The 22,873-nt window shown below is 37.7% G+C and overlaps 1 protein-coding gene and 1 non-coding gene across 2 annotated transcripts; one reads left to right on the top strand and one right to left on the bottom strand.

The window, feature by feature from the left end:
• The first annotated feature begins 11,967 nt into the window (after window positions 1-11,967).
• Window positions 11,968-12,074, top strand: LOC127109769 (small nucleolar RNA R71). Its single transcript, XR_007797022.1, has one exon. It is a non-coding gene; the product is annotated as a small nucleolar RNA R71 (small nucleolar RNA).
• An 8,931-nt stretch (window positions 12,075-21,005) lies between these two features.
• Window positions 21,006-22,597, bottom strand: LOC127101381 (uncharacterized). The gene is made up of 3 exons (XM_051038769.1): window positions 22,428-22,597; window positions 21,851-22,007; window positions 21,006-21,189 (listed from the first exon to the last, which is right to left on the bottom strand). Exons 1-3 carry the CDS (start codon window positions 22,428-22,430, stop codon window positions 21,146-21,148), a joined length of 204 nt encoding a protein of 67 aa, XP_050894726.1. The 5' UTR covers window positions 22,431-22,597; the 3' UTR covers window positions 21,006-21,145.
• Window positions 22,598-22,873: the final 276 nt, after the last annotated feature.

Here is a 22,873-nt window from a genome sequence, read left to right as displayed (position 1 = left end):
CGATATGATTTCCAAATCTCAGACAGAAGAAGAACATTTGGTGAATTTGCAGAAACTGTTTGAGCGTTTGAGGAAATTCAAACTGAGACTTAATCCGAACAAGTGCACTTTCGGAGTGAGATCGGGAAAATTGCTGGGTTTTATCGTTAGCGGGAAAGGGATTGAGGTGGATCCCGACAAAGTAAAAGCGATACAGGAAATGCCAGAGCCAAGAACAAAGAAGCAAGTCCGTAGTTTCTTAGGGAGGTTGAACTACATTGCAAGGTTCATCTCTCACCTAACAACCACGTGTGAGCCAATTTTCAAATTGCTGAGGAAAGATCAGGCTATCAGGTGGAATGAAGATTGTCAAAGGGCTTTCGAGAAGATAAAAGAGTATCTACAAAAACCTCCAATCCTTATACCTCAAGTTCCTGGGAGACCTCTGATAATGTACCTGTCAGTGACCGAGAACTCGATGGGGTGTTGTAACACCTCAAAATTTGCCCTCTTCTCTTGGGACTAGCATTAACATATTGCATATCATTTTTAGGTCATTAGGCATTGCATATTGCATATCATGTGGTTACATTGTGCAAGCCATCCTCTCAAGTCTTGGTCAGAAGATGAGGAAGTCAAAGTGCAGCCTAGGGTTTATTGACTGATCATTGGCTATCTGAGGATTGGGCTATGAATTAGGGTTGCATGATTCTTAAAGGATATTGGTCTTCATCTTGATTACAATGATACATCATCATCATCATGGCTTGTTATCATCATAAGAATCAAGTGTTGGATCAGGATTCCTTGAGATTAGGGTTTTGACCACTGGTCAACCCTAATCAGTTGCATTGGGCCAATCAGGGCATGATCAGGAGATGGGGTCTATGATGGATATGGGGATCATTTCATGATTGTATTGAGCTTATTGAGGCTAGGGTTTCATCCTTGAGCCATTTCATCAAAGAATTGGGGCTCAGATTGATCTATGCATTGCCAAATTCATCTATCAGTGGAAAAAGTCAACTGTGGTCAACTGTACATGATCTGATGGATTTGGAGGTGGAAATGAGTTGGGTGCACTTCATTCATGTTGGAACAAGTGTTATTTGACATCTCAAAGCTTAAAAATGAAGGAAATCAAGTCAGGACAAAAACTGCCAAAAATAGAAAGTGACTTGTAATTGAAGTTTCCAAAAATGGAAAGTTTTTGACCTCAAAGCCACGTGTCCAAGGAAGCTTCAAATGAAAATTTGTTCAACATGAAAGTTGTAGATCTTGTTCTCACCTTTCCAAAAAGTCCAAGAACTTGAAAATCCCATGTATGGTTGTCAAGATATGGCCCAGTGAATTTCAAAAATGACCCATAATCAGGAGGCCATAATTTCCACATGGTTTGTCCAAATTGCAAGTTCTTTATATGCACAAACTCCATTTGACATGTACTTTCATGGTGCATAATTGGATTTTTCCAAAAGTGGTCAATGCAAAAAGTCAATTTTCAACTGGATTGTTAAATGGACCAAGGGCAAAATGGTCCAACTTGTGAAATAATTGGAATTTTTGAGTGGGGATTTTTGCAACACCTCATAATTGACATTTGAAACTTGTTGGAATCATCATTTCATGCCTAAGGCTTTTGGTTTGGAATTTGACTTGTAAAATGAAAGTGCAAGAATGGACAAAGTGGCATTACATGGTGAAAATGAGAATTACACATCCAATGAGAGTGAGACAAGTTGCAACAGCTCACACATGTCATTTTGAGAGTGTGTGAGCTGTCAATGAGCTGGCATTGGCTTGTATGTGAAAATACCATTTTGTCCCTTACTTGAAAATTAACATTTCACTAATCAAATGCAATTTGGCTAATGTGTGTAATTAAGCATGGATTAAGCATTCATATATAAACCTAATCATCCAATAATCATAACAGAAAGGCACATTTCCCAAATCAGATCCAAAAACTCATCACATTCTCTCAATTTCCTCAAGAACACAAAACCTAAAAACTCATCAAACTTCTTCATTCCTTGATCAATTCTCGAATTTCTTTTGGCATTGATCTTCTCTCATCATCATCTCCATCTGTTTTTGGAGATTGGAAGGCAAGGAGTGGTAAATCGCGACTGTCCAAGTGGAGCTTCGTTCATGGCAGATCAAGTTTCATGCATTAGGAGCTATTACAATTGAATCTAATCACATCATTCAATCACCTGGACCTTCAACTGCATCTGTTCGTGGAAAACGCGCACGAAGAACACCGATTTCATCGCTGCCATCTCCAGGTATGTGAAATTCGAATCTCACGAATTGCTTGATTATTATGTGCGTTTGAAAGCTCATGCTACGTAGAGTTCAGTGATATGATTGGTTTTGATTATAGTGAACCGTAGCTTGTGAAATCTGGATTTGAAGTTACGAACCAAAACCCTAACATGATCGATTCAGGAGATAGAGGAACATTTAGATGAAATTAGGTTGATATTCATACTCTAGGTTAGAAGACGAGTCCAACGGTTATCCACTTGTTAATTTTGGTGATGATTTGATGATTGCGTGTTCTTGAGTTGCTGGATGAAGAAGACGATGTTTTCTGGTTTGTTTACTGTTCAATCCAAACTTCTATTTGAAAATTTGAACCAGGTGTTACCCGCGCCCGCCTCCACTATTTACAACTTTGCCACTGCAATTTTAATTAATTAATAATAATTCTAAAAAATTCTAAAAAATCATTAACACTTTAAAAATTCACCAAAAATCATAGAAAAATCAGAAAAATGTGAGAATTTTTGTGTTGACTTCCTTGTTGACTGTAGGATTTTTTTGACCTATTGGTTGAAGTTGTGCATGGTAGGAATTATGTTTGACTTAGGTTTGTTTCACAGGTGCTACATTTTGATACCTTGTGCCAAATCCAATGTGAAATTTTCATGCTTACAAATAAATGTCTAGAAATTTTTGTGGTAATTCTAGACACATCAATGGAGATTTACATGTAAATTTCATGAATTTTTGATACCTGGTCATTGAGATGTGAATTTTTGAACTTAGGTGTGACAATGTGTGTCACACCTCATTATGTCAACTTGCTGGATTTTTTTGAGTGACCTATACTTGTTGGATTAATGTGAAATTTTGCATGATGGTTGATTAACATGTTAAGAGGCTATGTGAATATTTGTGGAATTTTATGTGGCATTTTCAAATTGATTGTTATTTTTCATCTCTGGTGGTTGAATTTGCAAGTTCATGTGATACATGTTTGAATATTTGATGTGAAATGCTCATATGGTATTGGATGATCATGAAATTTGATATGCTTGTAATAGACACATGATGTGACATCCCTGTTTTGGTCCCACTCATTTCTTTACTATTTTCATTGACTTGTGAATTTTTGAAGTGAATGCATGTGTTGATGTTGTGAATTGGAGCATATAATTGTGTCTGTTTTTGTTGATTTTCATTGACATGGTTTCCTTTGACCAATTAAGCTGAAATTTGGTGTGCCATACCTTGATTAGGTCCTGTTTAGGTGTAAATTATTTGAGGATTTTTGGAATTGTTTTGATATGGAATTGGATGCAATAGTTCTGTTTGGATGTTTTGTGTTCCATTTGACCTAAGTTGGATTGTTTTGTGCATGAAATGAATATAATGAATGATATGGACATGGGACTAATTGTGTTGGCTTTTGTTTGACATTAATTTGAGTTTGGTTGAGAATACCTTGCTGTTTAGGAATTTTTCTTGCCTTTGGACCCTAGGCTTGGCCTAGTGGTCTTGTTGCTAATATTTGCTTGATTTTTCAGGATGAATAGCACCATGCTCATGGAGAATGATCCAAGTTGATTGAAATGATGTTGTTTGATGTTTGTACACTAACATAACATTGTTTTGTAGGTTGTGAAGCTTGGATTTGAGCTCATAGCTTGCCTTTGTGTGCCTTGGCTTGCATAGTTTGACTGATTAATATTTGTTGTTTTCTGATTGTTTGACTGAGTTGCTAACTGGTTAGCTTTTGTACAGGTACATTTAGTCGCTCTAGTTCTTTTAAGAACTTGCTTGGTAGCTGCTGCTCGGTTGTGTAAACCGCTTGAGGTAGGTCCTCTTGACTTCATGTAGTCTGGGAGACCCGGCTGTTACCGGGCCGGGCAAATGTCTGAAGTCCTCCTTAAGAGGCAATGATTGTGGTTGTTTATTTTTCGTGCCAAGCAGGTGAAAGTCCTTTAAAGAAGGCAATTGGTGGAAGGTAGGGATATGCAGTCTATCCCCCACTATTCTGTGAGTCTTCTCCTTGCTCCCATTACATGGTTGTAGCATTGAGATCATAAGCCCAAGATCTTGTGCAGTGCACATTGTGTCAGAGTCTCTGAGTATAGAAGGGTTCCCCCATTCTGGACCCATGCTCATTTGTCAGAAGCTCTCCCTGGTCAGGGATAAGAGCTGTGAGGTCTGATCCTCACTTCACCTATCATCTGCTTCACCTTAGCCTCGTAATGGCAAGGTTAAGAGCAAACACAGCCCGTACAGATGACTTGCTGAGGCAGTCAAACCTATTGTGTGAGCCCCTTGTGTGGTTATAGTGCGTGCTATGTGGATATCTGTTTGAGATGCTTGTTCTCATTTGGTGTATGCTTGAATTATTCTGTATGCTTGTGTGTTTGCTTCTTTCCTGGTTAGGATAGGCTTGCTTATGCGAGTAGGATAGAAACCTTAACTTAGGGACGACTTTGCATGACAACATCTAGGCTCGAGTCGTAGTCTCCCTAGTGTTGTGTCTCCCTCTGTTGTCTAGTTAGGCTAGAGTTTCTCCCCTGTTAAGGGGAACTACATCGCCCTGATCCTCGTTCCAGACGAGGTATGTAGGCAGGAGGTCGAGCGAGACCTCTCCGGGCACTTTTTTTTCTTTTTGTGTGTGTTTGCTTGTTATCTTCTTGTGTATGTTTGGTTCGGATGCCGACGTAAGTCCAGTGATTGGCAGTCGGGCTCCACGTTTGCCCTTTTGAGTGCGTTTTGGTTCGGATGCTGACGTAAGTCCAATGATTGGCTGTTGGGCTCCATGTTTGCCATCTGTTTGTGTGTTTTGTGTTGTTTGGCGTGCGTAAGCCGAACTACAGTGGCTCTGATTCTTGTTCCAGACAAGATATGTAGGCATAGGATGCGACGTCCTATCGAGCTCCTTTCTCCTAACCCCACCTGCGTTCCCCGTGTGTGTGTGTGATGTTTAGCAACCTTTTCTTTATTTTAGAACGTGGATCCCGTCGAGTACGACGGACGTGAGGGGTGCTAATACCTTCCCCTTGCGTAACCGACTCCCTTACCCTTTCTCTTTGGTCGCAAGACCATTTCCTTTCCAGGTTTCTCTGAGCGTTTCCTTTCCCTATCTTGGGATAAATAACGCGCAGTGGCGACTCTGTGTTGTGTTTTCATTTGAGTCTCGCCGGTTGTTTTTCGCGGATGCGACAGGTGTGTATTGGGACAACATGACGAGTCTGGTCGAAAAGAGCATGCCATATACTACCTTAGCAAAAAGTTTACCGACTGTGAAATCAAATATTCGCAGCTTGAGAAAACTTGTTGTGCTTTGGCCTGGGTTGCTCGTCGACTGAGACAGTATATGTTGAACCATACTACCTTGTTGATTTCTAAGATGGATCCAGTGAAATACATATTCGAGAAGCCAGCTCTCACCGGAAGGGTCGCTCGTTGGCAAATGATTTTAACAGAGTATGATATTCAGTACACGTCACAGAAGGCCATCAAAGGGAGTATTCTGTCAGACTACCTTGCCGAGCAACCGATTGATGATTATGAGCCAATGAAGTTTGAATTCCCTGATGAAGACATCATGTTCCTCAAGATGAAAGACTGTGAAGAGCCAGTTGTTGAGGAGGGACCTGATCCAAACGAAAAGTGGACTTTGTTGTTTGATGGGGCTGTCAATGCTAGAGGTAGTGGAATTGGCGCTGTCATTACTACTCCGAAGGGTGCCCACATACCTTTCACCGCTCGTTTGACTTTTGAGTGCACAAATAATGAAGCTGAGTACGAGGCCTGTATCTTGGGTATTGAGCAAGCCATCGATCTAAGAATCAAAACTCTGGACATCTTCGGAGATTCAGCTCTGGTGATCAATCAAGTAAATGGTGATTGGAATACTCTCCAGCCCACTCTGGTCCCCTACAGAGATTACACGAGAAGACTGTTGACTTTCTTCACAACAGTAAAATTGTATCATATACCTCGTGATGAGAACCAGATGGCAGACGCACTTGCTACTCTATCCTCCATGATCAAGGTAATTCGTTGGAACCATGCTCCCAGGATCGATGTGATGCGCCTTGACAGGGCCGCGCATGTGTTTGCTGCTGAACTGGTAGTCGATGACAAGCCCTGGTATCACGATATCAAGTGCTTTCTGAAGAATCAAGAGTACCCTGCAGGGGCATCCAACAATGACAGAAAGACTTTGAGAAGATTGGCAGGCAGTTTCTTCTTGAACAAAGACGATGTGCTGTATAAGAGGAACTTCGACATGGTTTTGCTCAAATGCGTGGACAGACACGAGGCGGACATGTTAATGCAGGAAGTTCATAAAGGTTCCTTCGGTACTCATGCCGGTGGACATGCAATGGCTAAGAAATTGTTCAGAGCGGGTTATTATTGGATGACCATGGAATCAGATTGTTTCAAGTATGCTCGGAAGTGTCATAAATGCCAGATTTATGCTGATAAGGTGCATGTACCGCCGAATCCTCTGAATGTGATGTCTTCGCCGTGGCCGTTTGCCATGTGGGGCATTGACATGATTGGAAAGATTGAGCCGACTGCTTCCAATGGGCATCGCTTCATCCTTGTTGTCATCGACTATTTCACCAAGTGGGTCGAGGCAGCGTCGTTCGCGAATGTCACCAGACATGTGGTTTCCTATTTCATCAAGAAAGAAATCATTTGTCGCTATGGGATTCCCGAAAGAATCATTACTGATAATGGTTCTAATCTCAACAACAAAATGATGAAGGAGTTGTGTCAGAACTTCAACATTCAGCATCACAATTCTTCCCCTTACCGCCCTAAGATGAACGACGCTGTTGAGGCGGCAAATAAGAACATAAAGAAGATTGTGCAGAAGATGGTCGTCACGTACAGAGATTGGCATGAGATGCTACCTTTCGCCTTGCATGGGTACCGCACTTCAGTACGTACATCGACCGGGGCAGTCCCTTACTCCCTTGTGTATGGTATAGAAGCAGTCCTACCTGTTGAAGTGGAGATTCCTTCTCTAAGAGTCTTGTTGGATGTCAAGCTAGACGAAGCTGAATGGATTCAGACAAGGTTCAATGAGTTGAGTCTTATCGAAGAGAAGCGAATGGAAGCCATTTATCGTGGGCAGTTGTATCAGAGTCGGATGAAGAGAGCCTTTGATCAGAAAGTGCGTCCTCGTTGTTTCCAAGTTGGAGATCTAGTTTTGAAAAGGATCCTTCCTCCTCAGACAGATCACAGGGGCAAGTGGACTCCTAACTATGATGGACCGTATATTGTCACCAAGGTTTTTGATGGTGGGGCTTTAATGCTTGCAACTATGGATGGTGAAAACTTCACTTCCCCTGTGAACTCAGACGCAGTTAAAAAATACTTCGCATAAAATAGACCCGCTGGACAGTAAAAAAGAGTAGTCCAGGCAAAAATGGGCGTCCCGGCGAACCAAGAAAATGAAAGGGCTCGGGCAAAAATTAGGGACAAAAATAAAAAAAAGATTGTACACCCGGTAAGTTGAAAACCTGAAAAGGCAACTTAGGCAAAAATGGGTATCCCGGTGGATCGAAAACCCGAAAAGGGCGATCCAGGCAAAAGTTAGGGATTAAGCGAATGACTGCGTTCTGAGTAGTTCTGAATCTCATCTCGTGCCAATGACTGGAAATTTTTGAAGGATAGGAAACAGTCCAATCACTCTTTCAGAAAGCTGATCATCTGGAGGATCTTGAAGACGGGCAAGTCATAGCAGAATTGGAACCCAATAGAAATCCAATTCACATTGCCATTAGATTAATTTCTGTTTTTATCTATTGTGCGATTACCTCTTTCCAGGGATTGCTTCTTAATGTAAATGCCTATTCAGAGGCCATTCAATCAATAAAATCATGTTATTCAGTATATCTCTGTTTTCATTTTCATTTTACTGTTTTGTTTGCAAAAATGACGTCCGAATTTTTGATAAACATTGCATCATGACACATAAGGGCTTTACAGGTACATGCTTAATAAACATTTAAAATTGCTGTAAATTTTAATTGCTTTGGATCGTCTATTCAGAACAGATACCCTCGAGGCATTCCATTAAAATCCCCTGCGGACGATCGTGAATATCTTCCCTAGTGAAGTCGCCAACAGACGAATCTGGTGTCTTATCCCTGCAGAGCTGATCAGAGTGTTGGATTCTTCAATCCCCAGCAGGTTCTCACCACTGTACTTCCCCAAGCGTTTGTTTCAGGACATACACTCCCCAGTAGAGTTGATAGTGCCAGACTATATATCCCCAGCGGAGTTGACAGTGCCAGACTGTATCTTCCCAGCAGAAGTGGTTGCTCCTTAGAGTTCGATGCCAGATCGATAATCCCAATGCCAGATCCATGGTTTCTTTCCTTGAAGCAGAACCTCGGTACCGTATCAGTGTTTGCTCCCCCTGCTGAGTCATCTCTCGCAAACCGTGGTTGCCAGAACCATTATAGCTTTCCTCAGCAGCAGGCTTCCAATGCCATTCTTTCCCCGATCAGAGTCTCGGTATGGCCAGAACACCGCATGGCTAGTCATCTCCCCACAGAGTTCTTTGCGCTGTGCATCTCCAACAGCCTGGCCAAAGCCCAGAGGATGGTAATCATTTCCTCAACAGATCCCCTTGCCTCGGCTTGGCATTCTACCCAGTATTTCGCATCCCTGCATGTAGAATCATATTGCATTGCATCCTTCCAAATCGCGTAGCATTTCCATTTTCATGGAGCATTACGCCATTGAAAAATTCAAACATACGCATGTAAGCATAAAACATTCTCGGTATCCCAAGTGATAAGCTAGAAGTTGTTTCCAGTACTCAGACTGAAGATTGTTCATGACTTACCTTTGTTATCCCCAGCAAGTGTCATTGGCCCATGCGCCGCCTCTATTATCATTCCCTATTTCTGCCAATGCTGACAGGCATGAAGTTTTCCGATGTTCAGATCGAAGAAGTTTCCGACGTTCAGGTCGATGCAACTTATGGCATTCAGGCCAGTTTTCCGGTATCCAGACCGAAGTGGCATTCAGGCCAATTTTCCGATGTTCAGATTGAAGAAGTTTCCGACGGTCAGGTCGATGCGACTTGTGGCGTTCAGGCCAGTTTTTCGGTATCCAGACCGAAGTGGCATTCAAGCCAGTTTTCCGGTATCCAGACCGAAGTGGCATTCAGGCCAGTTTTCCGGTATCCAGACCGAAGTGGCATTCAGGCCACTGTTCCGATGTTCATATCGAAGAAGTTTCCGACGTTCAGGTCGATGCAGCTTGTGGCATTCAGGCCAATTTTCCGACATTCAGATCGAAGTGGCATTCAGGCCAAGTCTTTCCGATGTTCAGATCGAAGAAGTTTCCGACGTTCAGGTCGATGCGACTTGTGGCATTCAAGCCAATTTTCCGATGTTCAGATCGAAGAAGTTTCCGACGTTCAGGTCGATGCGACTTGTGGCATTCAGGCCAATTTTCCGATGTTCAGATCGAAATCCTTTCCAGTATTCAGACTGATGAGCGGCATTCAGGCCATGGTTATTTCTGTGTTACCATTTATTTTGGTATCCAGTTTAACATTCTTTTTCGATATTCAGACTGACTCTCACCGTACCAGACAGATTCTTCTTTCAAGACCACCTCTTTGCCGATTCTGACAGACATTGTTAGTTCACTTCACTTCAGTGCAAATTTTTGGGCTTTTATTGTATTCAATCCCTTGATACCTCGAAAGCACGAAAGCAGCTGCCATCTTCTTTCCGGGTCTCCAGTTAATTGAATAGGGGCAGTTGTAATACCCCAAAATTTACCCTTCATTTTTCCTGAAAAAAAAATAAAATAAAAAAAACGAAAAAAAAATAAAATAAAAAAATAAATAAATAAATTAATTAATTAAATAAATAAATAAAATAAATAAATAAAATATAACAAATTATTTTGGACTTGGGTCTCCCTCATTTGAGCCCACTACCCACGAAAATCAGTCTATAAATACTGAAGTTTCAGTAGAGGAAAAGACACTTGGAGTTACACTGGGAGATTCACTGGAAAGAGATAGTGAGAGAAAGAAGACAGAACAAAGGGGGATTTTGAGGAGAAACAAAACACTCTGAGGTTTCCTTGGAACAAAACCCTGAGGAAAAAGATAGTGAGAGAAGACCTGACAGAGAACTCAGAGCAGCCTCCAAACCCTGAAGGGAACTCAACTTGTAAACCTCACGGGTGCAACTCAATTTCAATCAAGCTCTCCAATCAGGTTTGCCCTATATCCATCATCTTTATGCCTTTAATTTGAATGCTCTAAATGTATGAGGTATTATGGGTGAATTTGATACCTTTTTTGTGAGCCTTTTGTGAATTTTGATGGAATTATTCATGTGGTTACATTTTGATTTAGGGGCAACTCTGGGTTACCCTATTTTGTTTCTCTAACCTGTCTTTGTGTTGCCATGGCATTGTTTTCCCTGGATTTCACCTTGTTTGTCTAACCTTTATGTTGAGTTTTCGCGAGGGCTCACATACTCTTGCAGGGATACCATCCGGAGGTTTATCCTGATTAATCGTATTGTCTGATTTTCTTTGATGGTCTAGTTGGAGAGATCTCAGGGTTGCTAATCCTTTAATTGTTGTAACTTCGGATCTTTATCCGTGTGGTAATTTTTTCCTTTTCTCGTACTTTATCGCTTTCTTAGCTGGAAGACCTCGATAGGAGGCAATGTTTGGGCCCCTTGGTGGCATTTTACTTTGAGATACATGTTTTGTGTTTTGTATTCATATCCCCACATGTAGCGCGGTTCCTTCGTCAAGGACTGCCTGTTTGCCCTCGAGCATCCCAAACCCTAAAACCCAAAGCAACACGTTTACTCCTTCTACTACAGGCGAGTAAGTCTCCAAAGGTCGAGCATCCGGTAGATTGCGTAGTGACGTCGTTCGTCCAAAACCCAATCCATAACCCCGTAGTTAGCCGAACTACGGCTTGCTCTGATTCTCATTCCAGATGAGATACGTAGGCATAAGACGCGATGTCTTAGCGAGCACACATCCCCCCAACCCATAGGTCACCCGAGCTACGAAGACTCTGATTCTCATATTCAGATGAGATACGTATGCAGTGGATGCAACATCCGCGCGAGTCATTTTCATTTAACCCTTTTTTTGTTTTTTTTTGCAAACAGCACAAGATAAACCCACACCCTTTAGACAAGAACTACAAAAGTGGATCCCGTAGAGTACTACGGATGCGTAGGGGTGCTAATACCTTCCATTCGCATAACCGACTCCCGAACCCAAGATTTGGTTGCGAGACCCCGTCTTGTCCTTTCCTTTTTTCAGGTTTACTTCGAGCGTTTCCTTTCCCTCCTTTGGGATGAATAACGCACGGTGGCGACTCTTCTGTCTTTTTCTTTCGCCGGTTGTTTTTTTCGCGCACTGTATTTTTCAGGTTGCCACAGTATGGTCAAGTTGTCTAACTTCTGAACAATGGCATCAACCTTTGCATGGACGTGGTCAAGGCTACTGATTTCGTACATTCCACTTTTTGTTTGGGACTTTTCTACTGGAGTTCTTTCACCTCCCCATTCGCAATGGTTTTGGGCCATGTTTTTACTGAGTTGATAGGCTTCGTTGTATGGCTTGTCCATAAGTGCACCGCCCGCGGCAGCGTCTAGTGTCAGTCTTGTGTTATACAGAAGCCCATTGTAAAATGTGTGAATGATCACCCAGTCTTCGAGACCGTGATGTGGACATATCCTCATCATATCTTTGTATCTCTCCCATGCGTCGTAGAGAGATTCTACATCCTTTTGTCGAAATCCGTTGATTTGATCTCTCAGCATAGCAGTTTTGCTTGGCGGAAAATATCGGGATAAGAAAATGTTCTTCAGTTCTTCCCATGTTATAACTGAGTTAGATGGCAAGGATTGCAACCAAGCCCAAGCTCTGTCTCTTAGAGAGAAAGGAAAGAGGCGTAGTCTTATCACATCTTGAGATACACCATTCGCCTTCATAGTGTCCGCGTACTGCACAAACTTGATCAAATGTTCATTAGGGTCGTCCGTAGGATTTCTAGCAAATTGATGTTGTTGGATGGCTGATAATAATGAGGGTGTCAGCTCGAAATCGTTTCGATTGATAGCAGGGGCAACAATGCTGCTGTGAGGTTCTTGTTGGAACGGGGTAGCGTAGAACTTAAGAGGACGATTTTGTGGATCTACTGCAGCCATGGTTGGTTTTTCAACTGGTTCAGCAGTAGGAAAGAAGATATCGGGAATATTGTACCTTCGTTAGTACTCTAGTATTCGGCGTATTAAATATAAGAAATGCTCTAATTCAGCGATTGGTGGTGCTAAGTTGTCGCCTTGTGAGCGAGTACTTGGCATACAATCGAGGGAAATAAGGGAAAGGAGATTAGTTTTTTACCTTAGTCTATACTGTGCAACGAAATAATCACACTATTTGACTAAATCAGGTCCCCGACAACGGCGCCAAAAACTTGATACGTCTCGTGACTGTATATAGAATATAGTATATCGGGTACTTGACTGCAAGTGCACAGTCTAGTCGTTTTAGTTTTAAAAGATATCGAACCCACAAGGAGCGATGGTCAAACTAATGCTACCGACGTTACTATGTTTAGCTAAGGGAATGATTTTTTTAGAAGTTTGGTTGAAGAAAATTAAATCTAAGGGAAGTTAATTCTTAAGAAAATATTAATAGAAGGATATCAGTATGCAACGCATTAATCGTCAGGGATTCGTTAAGTCACCGGTGTATAATTTAAGTATCAAATATCTTTCAGTAGAAAATATTTATTTAAAAGGCTTTATCTCACACTCTCGTGATTGTTGATTTGGACTATACCTTTAAGTCAGAATGTACGCTCTCGCTGTCCCATTTGAAGTTAAATATAATTTTTGAAAATAAATAAGTTCTAATTGCTTTTAAAGTGCTCTCGCTGTTTTTAAAATCAATGCCTAGTTTTTACTATCCAGTTCGACTCTCACGCTCTCGCGATTGTCGGTTCTCACCTTAGTTAATTTCCCACTCTCGTGGCAAAATCGTATTAAATAGCTTCTCACTCTTGTGACAAAGTTAATTAAATTTGAATTAAAAACCACAGCCAAAAAGATTGCTTGAGGAAAGAAGTTTTACACCGATTATTATTAAATCCCGTCTAATTAAATTGTTACATACCGATACCGGTGGTTTAGTCGGACATGTTAAACAACACAAACACAGACGAACATAAACAGATCAACAATAAAACAAACATGATTATAATAATAAATAAATAACAATTATAATTGAATAAAAACCTGGAAATTGGATTAATAGAATATGCCGAATCTTGAAGTACTTGAGCAGTCCTCCACAGGTCGGTAGGATTCTGCTTCTTCGAAGTAATTGCTTAGACTAAATTAAATAAATTGTAGTAAGTCCCCAATGTAGGAAACTACTACTTTGGCTAAATGAAAAGCGGAAATGAAAAAGGGAAAATCAAAGCTATGAACGGTAAAAGAAAATAATGTTGCTGAAGAAAAATAAAAGACAAAATAGAATTGCTGTGAAAAAATGTTGAGAGAAAAAAAGGTCTTCAAAGCTGGCTTCCGAGAGAAAAATTAAGCGTCCCCGTAGGTTTCCAACTTCCATCTTTTTATATCCGCCATTAGGTCTTGGCAGTTGAGAGAAATAAGGATGACTTGGTTGAGTGAGGAATCCACGGGAAAGTGGCTGAGAAACGAGAATTAAGGGCCTAGTGGATCACTTCTGTTGACAATTTCAAAGCGCTGATTTTGACCGCGTGACGTTCATGATGATCCTGTGACGGTCGTGACAGGCTGAGCGTGACGGTCGTGACAGGCTTTGTGACGGTCGTCACATGCACAAAATTTGTATTCTCTGTTTTTCTGCTGTTTTCTCTTCCGTTTCTTCTTCTTTTCCTTCTTTTTCTATATTTTGCTCATTTAATCATGGGAATTGAAATACCTGCAAAAATAACTCGAACACTTGCGGAATAATCGGAATATAAATGAAAGTGGTACGATTTTTTAGTGTAAATCAAGGCAAATATACGATGTATTTTCACATTATCATAGTTCAGTAAGAGTTCTAATCTTTCTATCTTCTTTACCATTCATTTCAGGAGAAAATGGTGTAGTCGCTTCATGTACAATTCAATTTTGTTTATAAAATTCATTAAATAAACTGAAATAATATCCAGTTCCCTAATCACTACAAATTCTCTTAACCTTGTTACTAAATTGAATTTCAATTTCATTCGCAAAAGTCTTAAATATAACAGTTTCACAAAAATATCATATTTAGTGATTGTGTACAAATCTACCCCAATAGACGGACTAAACCATACCTTATTCAGAAGAAAACCATAAACAAGATTCTTTATAATATCAGGATTATACATGAGATTCTTCAAGATTAAATTTTTTTCGGAGGTGTGATTCATATCCACTTCTCCAATATCAACAACATTAATGGTGTAAGCAACTCTCAGCAATTTTTTTTATTCGTGTATGTTTTGAACATTGCATGATCATAACAGACATGATGAGAAAAGACAATGTCTGTCCACCAACCATTTTAATTTCAGTTATGATAGCAACAAATTCCTGACCAGTCAGGTTAACCTGTGCATTAGAGGCAACTGCAGGTTTAGGCCCGCTCTTGCATCTCTTAGCAATATGGCCCGACTTTCCACAATTAAAACACATGAACTCCAGAGCGTCATTTCTTTGAGGTGGTGGTTGTTGCCTAGCAATCAGAGAAGATGGGACCATAGAGGGATTCCCACTCTTAATCCGGTTCACAATATTGTATTTCTGATTCTTTAATCATTTTCCAAATGACTTCAGAACTACACTGAATTTATTTTTGTTGTTTGAAATAATTAAGACTTTTCGTTTTGATCTTGTCTCTGAGATTCTTCTTCAACTCAAAAGCGAATAATCATACTCTCAATTAAAAATTCTTTTGTCTTGTGGTGAAGATTTTTTTAAAAAAACATTCAAACTATGGGGCAATTTGTCAATAATAAACTATTTGAAATTGTTTATTTAAACATATACCTTTTGTGATGATCTTATAAGCAATCTTTTGAAGTTCGTAACATCGAGTCTCCCCTGACCTTTCATTTATACCATCTGATACTTTAGGTAACGGCTAACGACATACTTCTTTGTTTCAACTTCTTCAGTATCATATTTCTTTTGCAGAGCTTCCCATACCTGTTTAACAGTCTTGTAATTACTGTACTAATCATATAGATCGCCAGCAAGACCATTCAAAATGTGATTTTTGAGATAATCATTCTCATGCCATAGGGTGATTTCTTTCGTGAGCTGTAAATCACTCGTAGCATATTCATCCATTTTAGCATTTCCATATGAATCCACAGAGTTCTTATCGTTAGTTTGTTCAGTTGATCCAGAAAGAGCAACATAAATATCCTTAGTCATAACGTTAATAACCTTCTTTAAGGTTAGACAAAATTTCATTTTAGTTTGTCAATGTTTGAAGTGAAGACCCTCAAACTTGAATGGTTTGTTAGAGACAACGGCCGCAGTATTACCAATAATTTCTTCGGTAGCCATGACAGTTTTTGAAACGTCTTAAAATTGTTGTTTCACAATTTTGAAAATTAGCCCCAGAAGAAATTATCAGGTCGAGTCGCGGACTAGGTACTCTCTTTAAGACGTTTCGCGACACCTCCCAAAGTTATACAAAGCAGTCAAACTACCGAACCGCCTCCAGGATAAAATAACTCAGTTCTATATTGTACGATTACTACTTGTACGATAGATAATGAATCTAGAAATACACTCTATGATGGTACAAAGATCATTCAAATATGGTATAAATATCACTCGTAGTATCTGGTATAACAACCAATCGTAATAATCTCACAAACCAAGAGAAATTCCAATAATTCTCCAAAGAGAATTCAATAACAATCATTTGACCATTCAAAATGATTTCTCGAACAAAGAAATTCGAATAATTCTCTAAAGAGAATCCAAAAATTATACTTGATAGTTTCTCAATTCAAATTTAACATAATTCTCTAAACAAAATTCAAGAAAATACTCAAAAAATTCAACAGTAGAAAGAAAGGGAAAGAAATTGACACTTCGACAATTCTAAAGACACTGAGTTATGAGTGTGAGGAAGGAAAAACTCAAAATAAGTTTTTTTTGTGTTTTGGAATGAAACAAAGAATTTTCTTATATTATAAAGTGAGGTAGCTAAGATATCCCACATAAGCAATGTGAGACTAAAGAGTTTTTTCGCAACTAACACACATTATGTTCCAACATAAATTCATCTCCATGTAGGAACTTTTTCACTTAAGAAACTTTTTTTAATTCATTTCCCTATATTATAATATTAACATAATGTTCCAACATAAATTATATTATAATATTGGCATAATGTTCCAACATAAATTATGTAAAAAATATTTTCATATGTATTCAATCAAATTACTACAAATAAATATTTATTGTGATATTCTTAAAATTAAACTAAAAAAGTAGCACCACATTGTGATTTTGATGGAAAGCATGTGTAAAAGTTTACACAATTAATACATAAATACACATCTCTTAGTTTTATTAGCAAAATAAATCAATCATCTCTTAATTTTATATATTGGTTGGTTGTAATATTGTATTGCACCAAAACTAAAACTAAGGCAAGTGATTTTTTTACAAGTAAGAAGATAAATTAATTACGAGTTTTATTTTACAAGAAAGATTATCTTTATTAAATTGAATGAAATTTATATCATAATTTTAAAATTTAATAATCAATTTTTTGAAATATTGATAAAAAATTTATAAGAAAAAACATATTGTATATACGACAATATATTTATTTTTGAGGTTAACATTGATTTTTCACGTGGTTGAGGTAATTATTGAAACATCTTCTCACATATTTAATTGTGTTAACAGAAAAATTTATTAAACATAAATATTTTAAATATTTTCCAAATATAAAAATCATAGATGATAATTGTAACTTATATAATTTTTGTGTATGATGTGTTATTGTTATTATGATTATTTATTTTATAAAAGTTTATAATACTTTTTTTTATTGAAATATATATATTTTTTAGCCCCACTAAAACAAATTTCTAGACCCGTCACTACAAAAATGTATTTTATTTGACACTCCTTGGTTGTCATATGACACATTTTAAATAGTTATACCTTTTTTTTTATATTGAAAATGATTTTCCAAGGAAACATTATATTATTAATGATTTTATTATAAAAATATAATAAGTATAATAATATAAAGTAATAGTATTATTTTTTAAGTTCAAAAAGAGCATCATAATGCAAGAAATATATAGGAATGATATTAATGGTTTAATTATCTGATTGAAACTGACACAATTGGCCGTTGAAGTTTATTTCTCAAGAGTCTATGAATACACGTTGATCCGCAATCCAACCTATGTTTGATTTTAGATAGACATCCATCTATTGACAGTGCATACAATAATCCTGATAACGATTTGCAAGATCATCCTTCTACACATGTCTACTACATTAGACATATTGCACAAAACTTCATGCGGAGATCAGAGACAAGACGCTTCGGAAAAATGTTGTGAACGCAAGGTATGCGTTAACCCAACCATTGTTCCAACACTACCGCGAAGAGATAAGATTGTCAAATGCGGATGCGTTAAGGTTGATCAATAATATTTCGATGGAGAAGTGGACCAGGGCATTTGATAATGATCAATGATTAGGCCACATGACAATAAATCTTGTGGAATCAATAAACTTTGTCTTCAAAGGCATTAGAAATATACACATAACTGTGTTGGTGAGAGCAGCGTATTTTAGGTTAGGGTCAATGTTCGTGATCAAGGGTTCAAAGTGGAGTTCAGTGTTAGAATCAAAACAATTGTATGAAATTTATGAAGGAGGAAACTACCGAAGCTAACACACACCTGGTTATAATCTTTGACTGTTGTAGAGGTTGGTTCAGTGTACTGGAGACAATGAACCATAATGAGGGGATGCCAAGGGGATTCTATCGAATCCAACTAGATAGAGGTTGGTTCGACTGCGGAAAATTTCAAGCCATTTGTATGCCTTGCCACCATGTCATTGTGGCATGTTCAAATATTCGCCATGACCATTCCATGCATCTAACTGCAATTTGTAAAGTCATAAACGTATTCATTGTGTACAACAATATCTTTCTGATGGTAGCAATGGAGAAATATTGGTTTACATATCGAGCGGACATAGTTTGGCATAACGGAAATATGCAAAGGAAGAAAAATGGTCGTCCTAACAACACACGTACTCGAACCGAAATCGATTCGGCTATTAAAATGGTAAGATTATGTGGTATATATGTTGTCAGTCCAGCCACACACGGACACGTTGTCCCAATCTTGGAACAAGTTCCACAATATAATTATTGTATGCATTCTCGATATGTAATTTATTTTTTGTAACCATGAAATTTCATATTGAATATAATTTTCGGTTACAACAAAATGAATACAAACACACCTAAAACAATAACACGAACAACAAATAAAAAGACTTAACACGCCAACATATCTAAGAGATTACAACTATCAAAACAATATCATATGGTTCATACATCATAACACAGACATCATTGTCAATTTTAATTGACTCCCAAAAATGAGGTGGTTCGTTATTCTCATTGTCAATGTTGAACACCAAAACAAGCCTATCAATTCTTCTAATTTGTTTCCCGTCTTGAATCTCTTAGTTTAACCAATGGATCAAGCCCTTCTCAAGATGCTCGAAAGTCTGAATGTTCCAAAGTCGGATCTTCATCAGGGGCTTGATAATCGAATAACAAACTTGAGCATCTCTTTTTGATAATCATGTAGAAATTTTGAAGAAAAACTTAAGAATGAAATGAAAAAATGTGTGGAAAATGGTGGAGAATGAAAATACCTATTTATAAATAAATAAAAACGCCAATACACATAGGTGGCGTCTCCTCTTTGGACTATAGTGCATGTGTCAGTTATATTGGTGCATTGATAGTGCACGTGTCAGTCATATTGGCGCATTGGTAGTGCATGTAGTAGGGGTTGTGGCGCACCTGTGCTTTTTTTCCATTTGAAACATATATATTTTGCTTAATAATGACGAAAGATGGTTATTCATGTGTTTTAATTAAAAAACACGGTTATTTCAACAATAAATCTAATAGTGTATTATTTTCTAAGTTCAAATAGAGCCCCCGAAAGCTCATTAACGAACATGTTTCAGTTAGTGTTTAGTGTTTGTGGGTTCTATGAGCCATGAAATTATATATGGTGCCTCAAGCAATGGCATTATGATGGAGTGTAGCGTGGTTCAGAGAGAACTAACTGATTTACAATCATAAAACTAAGATCTAATATTTGAAGATTCATAAATAATCAGATTTACTATCATAAAATTAGGGGGTAAAATGGATCGTTCACTTTGTCCTTCCTTAAGCCCGTCAAAAAGGGACGGGACGGGTTAGTCCGCCAAATAAAATTGAACTTAAAAATCTAGCTCGTCCGCTAAGGTGACGGGTTAACGGACGACTAGCTTCCCGCATATTTTTTTAATAGATTAACAAAAAAAAAGATACATTTTAATTAAAATTTTCATTTATTTTTTAGATCATTTTTTTATAAAATATCTTTTTAATAAATTTTATTTTAAAAAATATTCTATATATTTGATAACTAGATTTTTAAATATTCTAAATATTCTATATACTTAAAAAAATATTCTATAAATAAATTTATAAAATAAAACCATCAAGAATTGCAATTCTAAGTCTAAAATCATAAAATAAAAATTCACCTAAAATAAAACCATCATCAAGAGTTTCAAAAATGAGTGTTTTATAACAAGACCGATCAACCGACCTCTTTTTTTTACGGTATTTACACAGAGTTTCAAAAATGAGTGTTTTATAACAAGACGGATCAACCGACCTCTTTTTTTACGGTATTTAAACCTCTCTTTTTTACGGTATTTGAACAGGACGGATTGAATGGATAGACAGTCACAAAATTCCAACCCAACTCACCATTTTTTATGGATAGACAGTCACAAAATTCCAACCCAACTCACCATTTTTGACTGGTGTGCGGGCCAACTCGACGAAGGAATATGTAATATGGTTTTAAAGGAATCCAAATTGTTGTTTCTATTTCTAGAATACTCGACAAGTTGAAATGTTTTGATACAAGTATTTTTTCCTACAAAATGAGTAATATTTAGAGAAATTTAAGTTTTATGAAACGCCAACTTATTACTCCACACAGACTTCTATTATAGGGTAATACCCGTGACAATCCAACCTTCATCATTTCCTCTCCTCAACCCTATGAAGCATTAACTCGGATATAGAACAACTAACAAGATCATGCGCCAACCTCGTTTTAGAGATGTTTTCCACCTATTGAAATCTAGTTTTGTCAACCCTTATAACCCTGGACTGTAAAGTTATGTTAACTAAAATTATATGTAAAACACGTTAACAGCTTAACATTATACCAAGAGGCAACAATAAAAAAAAAAAGTGTGAATTACTTGAAGTTCAAAAGTAAAAACGTCCACACCCTTGCCATTGAATTTGGGGTGTAGGAATTATGAGTTCATGCTGTCATACTCACATTCATAATTCATAGCTTTCGGAACTAACCACTAAAACCAATCCGCCACAATAAGTAAAATTAAAGAGAAGAGGTGCAATGGATCTATAATAAAATATCCTTAACTTCATCAAAACATGAACAAGAACCGAGCATTGTTCAAGAAAATATAGAAAAGTATAGTCACATTTTCTACAGGGCTAAGAAAGAAAACATGATACAGTCGAACTCAAAGCTCCATCATATGCCTCCACTGGTTGCTGTCCTGATTATCTGAAAGAGAGCTGTGCAATAAAAGCATGCAAACATGTCAATGAAATCATACAGCATAGCAGAAATGAAAATGGTAATAGAAGAAAGGAAAATATATCCTAATCTTTAAGAAGGTACTTAAAACCTTTGATCAAGTAGGCACTAGTTCCTCCGGGGATTTTCTAAATCCCAAATTGAATTGCACTTGAGCAATACCCTCTGTCCCGCAAAAGCCCAGAGAAAAGGCAAAATAGGCATGCATAGGTGAGGGACTAAAACCAGGGACTAAAACCTTGATCCTCCTCAGGAAAAGGCTAGGTGGACATGCGGTCTTGCTCCCAAAAAAGTTTAAAATTGCAAAAATTCTGGTTAATATCAGCGCCTAAAAATTTGGTCTCTCAAGCCGGCCCGGATTCAGCATTCAATTATGATGTTTTTGTTAACCATTAATACTTTATTAGTCTAATATTAATGGTTCCCAGTTCTCAATAAAATAATGTTCACAACAACATTTCAAAAACCGAAGGATATCACTGCAATAGAATCCCTCAAATAACCAAACAAGAAAATATAATCCACACAAACAAGAAAATTATACAATTCTGCACAAGACTTATGAATATGACTATGAAATAAAGAAAACAAAAATCAGTAAAATACATATCAAGAACGACATTGAAAGGATAATCTTACATGATCCAATGACAACAAAGACGAAGAACCCAAGCACCAAAGGACCAACAGGGTAGTCTTTTCCTTTCTTAACAGTTGTTTCTGGCACAAATCCTCTTTTCGTAATGTTTTTCTCAAACTTCTCCACCTTCCTAACCGAGAGGCGCCTTGATGTAGTCTACACAAAACAGCAAAATTCCACATCTTATTTTCAATCAACACATCAAAACCAAATCCAACCAAAACTTAACTATTAAAAATTGAATACATCAGATCAAATCAAATTTCGTCGGATCCATTTAACTTAAATCAAAGTATAACACATTGATCCATAAGAAACCAAAAAACTTCACAATCAACCATAGAAATACTGAAATCCATAACCTAATTTCAATGGTAGAATTAAAAAAAAAATTGACCTAATTTCGACAAGTTCCTGATTTAAATCACATGCATGGAAAACAACAATTTAGAATTATTTCTCAAAAATTTAATTGCAGCAAAACAAAAGAACCTAAATCAACTAATAGATCTAAACGAAGAAAAAAGTCAATAAAACTGAATAGTGAGATGAATAGATAAGAGGAAGAAGACGAACCATGTTTGATTGGTACGATATGGGAACGGCGGTGGAAAACGAAGAGATCGCCGGAAAACTGAAAGACGGTGATGGTACCGGCAGTGGCTCTCTCCGAGTTTTTATTTAGAACTGTGTGAAGGATGAATGTTGTTAGCGGTTATTTATTTTCTAATTTTTATTTATTTAATTACTTATCCAATATACCTAATTCCGTTGAAGTTAATAATGGATACCCGAGTATAACGTCACGGGTTCTTCGCGATTGGCTGAAGACGATAACCGTGTACACGTGGCGTTTGGAAACTGGATGAGATTTAGTTTAATACGTGAATGAATGGGTCTCTACAAAGGTTCAGCCTCCGTAAATGGATGGCTCTTTTGAGTAAAAAAAAGGTCATTTTTTATTTTATTTTATAAATACGGTAATCGTTGGATGAATTAATTATTTTAATTTTTAAGACAAG

This window comes from Lathyrus oleraceus, chromosome 7, assembly GCF_024323335.1.
Source record: "Lathyrus oleraceus cultivar Zhongwan6 chromosome 7, CAAS_Psat_ZW6_1.0, whole genome shotgun sequence".
Classification (NCBI taxonomy): domain Eukaryota; kingdom Viridiplantae; phylum Streptophyta; class Magnoliopsida; order Fabales; family Fabaceae; genus Lathyrus; species Lathyrus oleraceus.
This window is presented reverse-complemented; position numbering and strand designations above follow the sequence as displayed.

Coding starts and splice junctions, on each gene's coding strand:
- LOC127101381 (XM_051038769.1), bottom strand. Junction 21,190..21,850: donor CTTTGTTGTCATTGGATCAT/GTAAGATTATCC, acceptor TTTATTGCACAG/CTCTCTTTCAGATAATCAGG.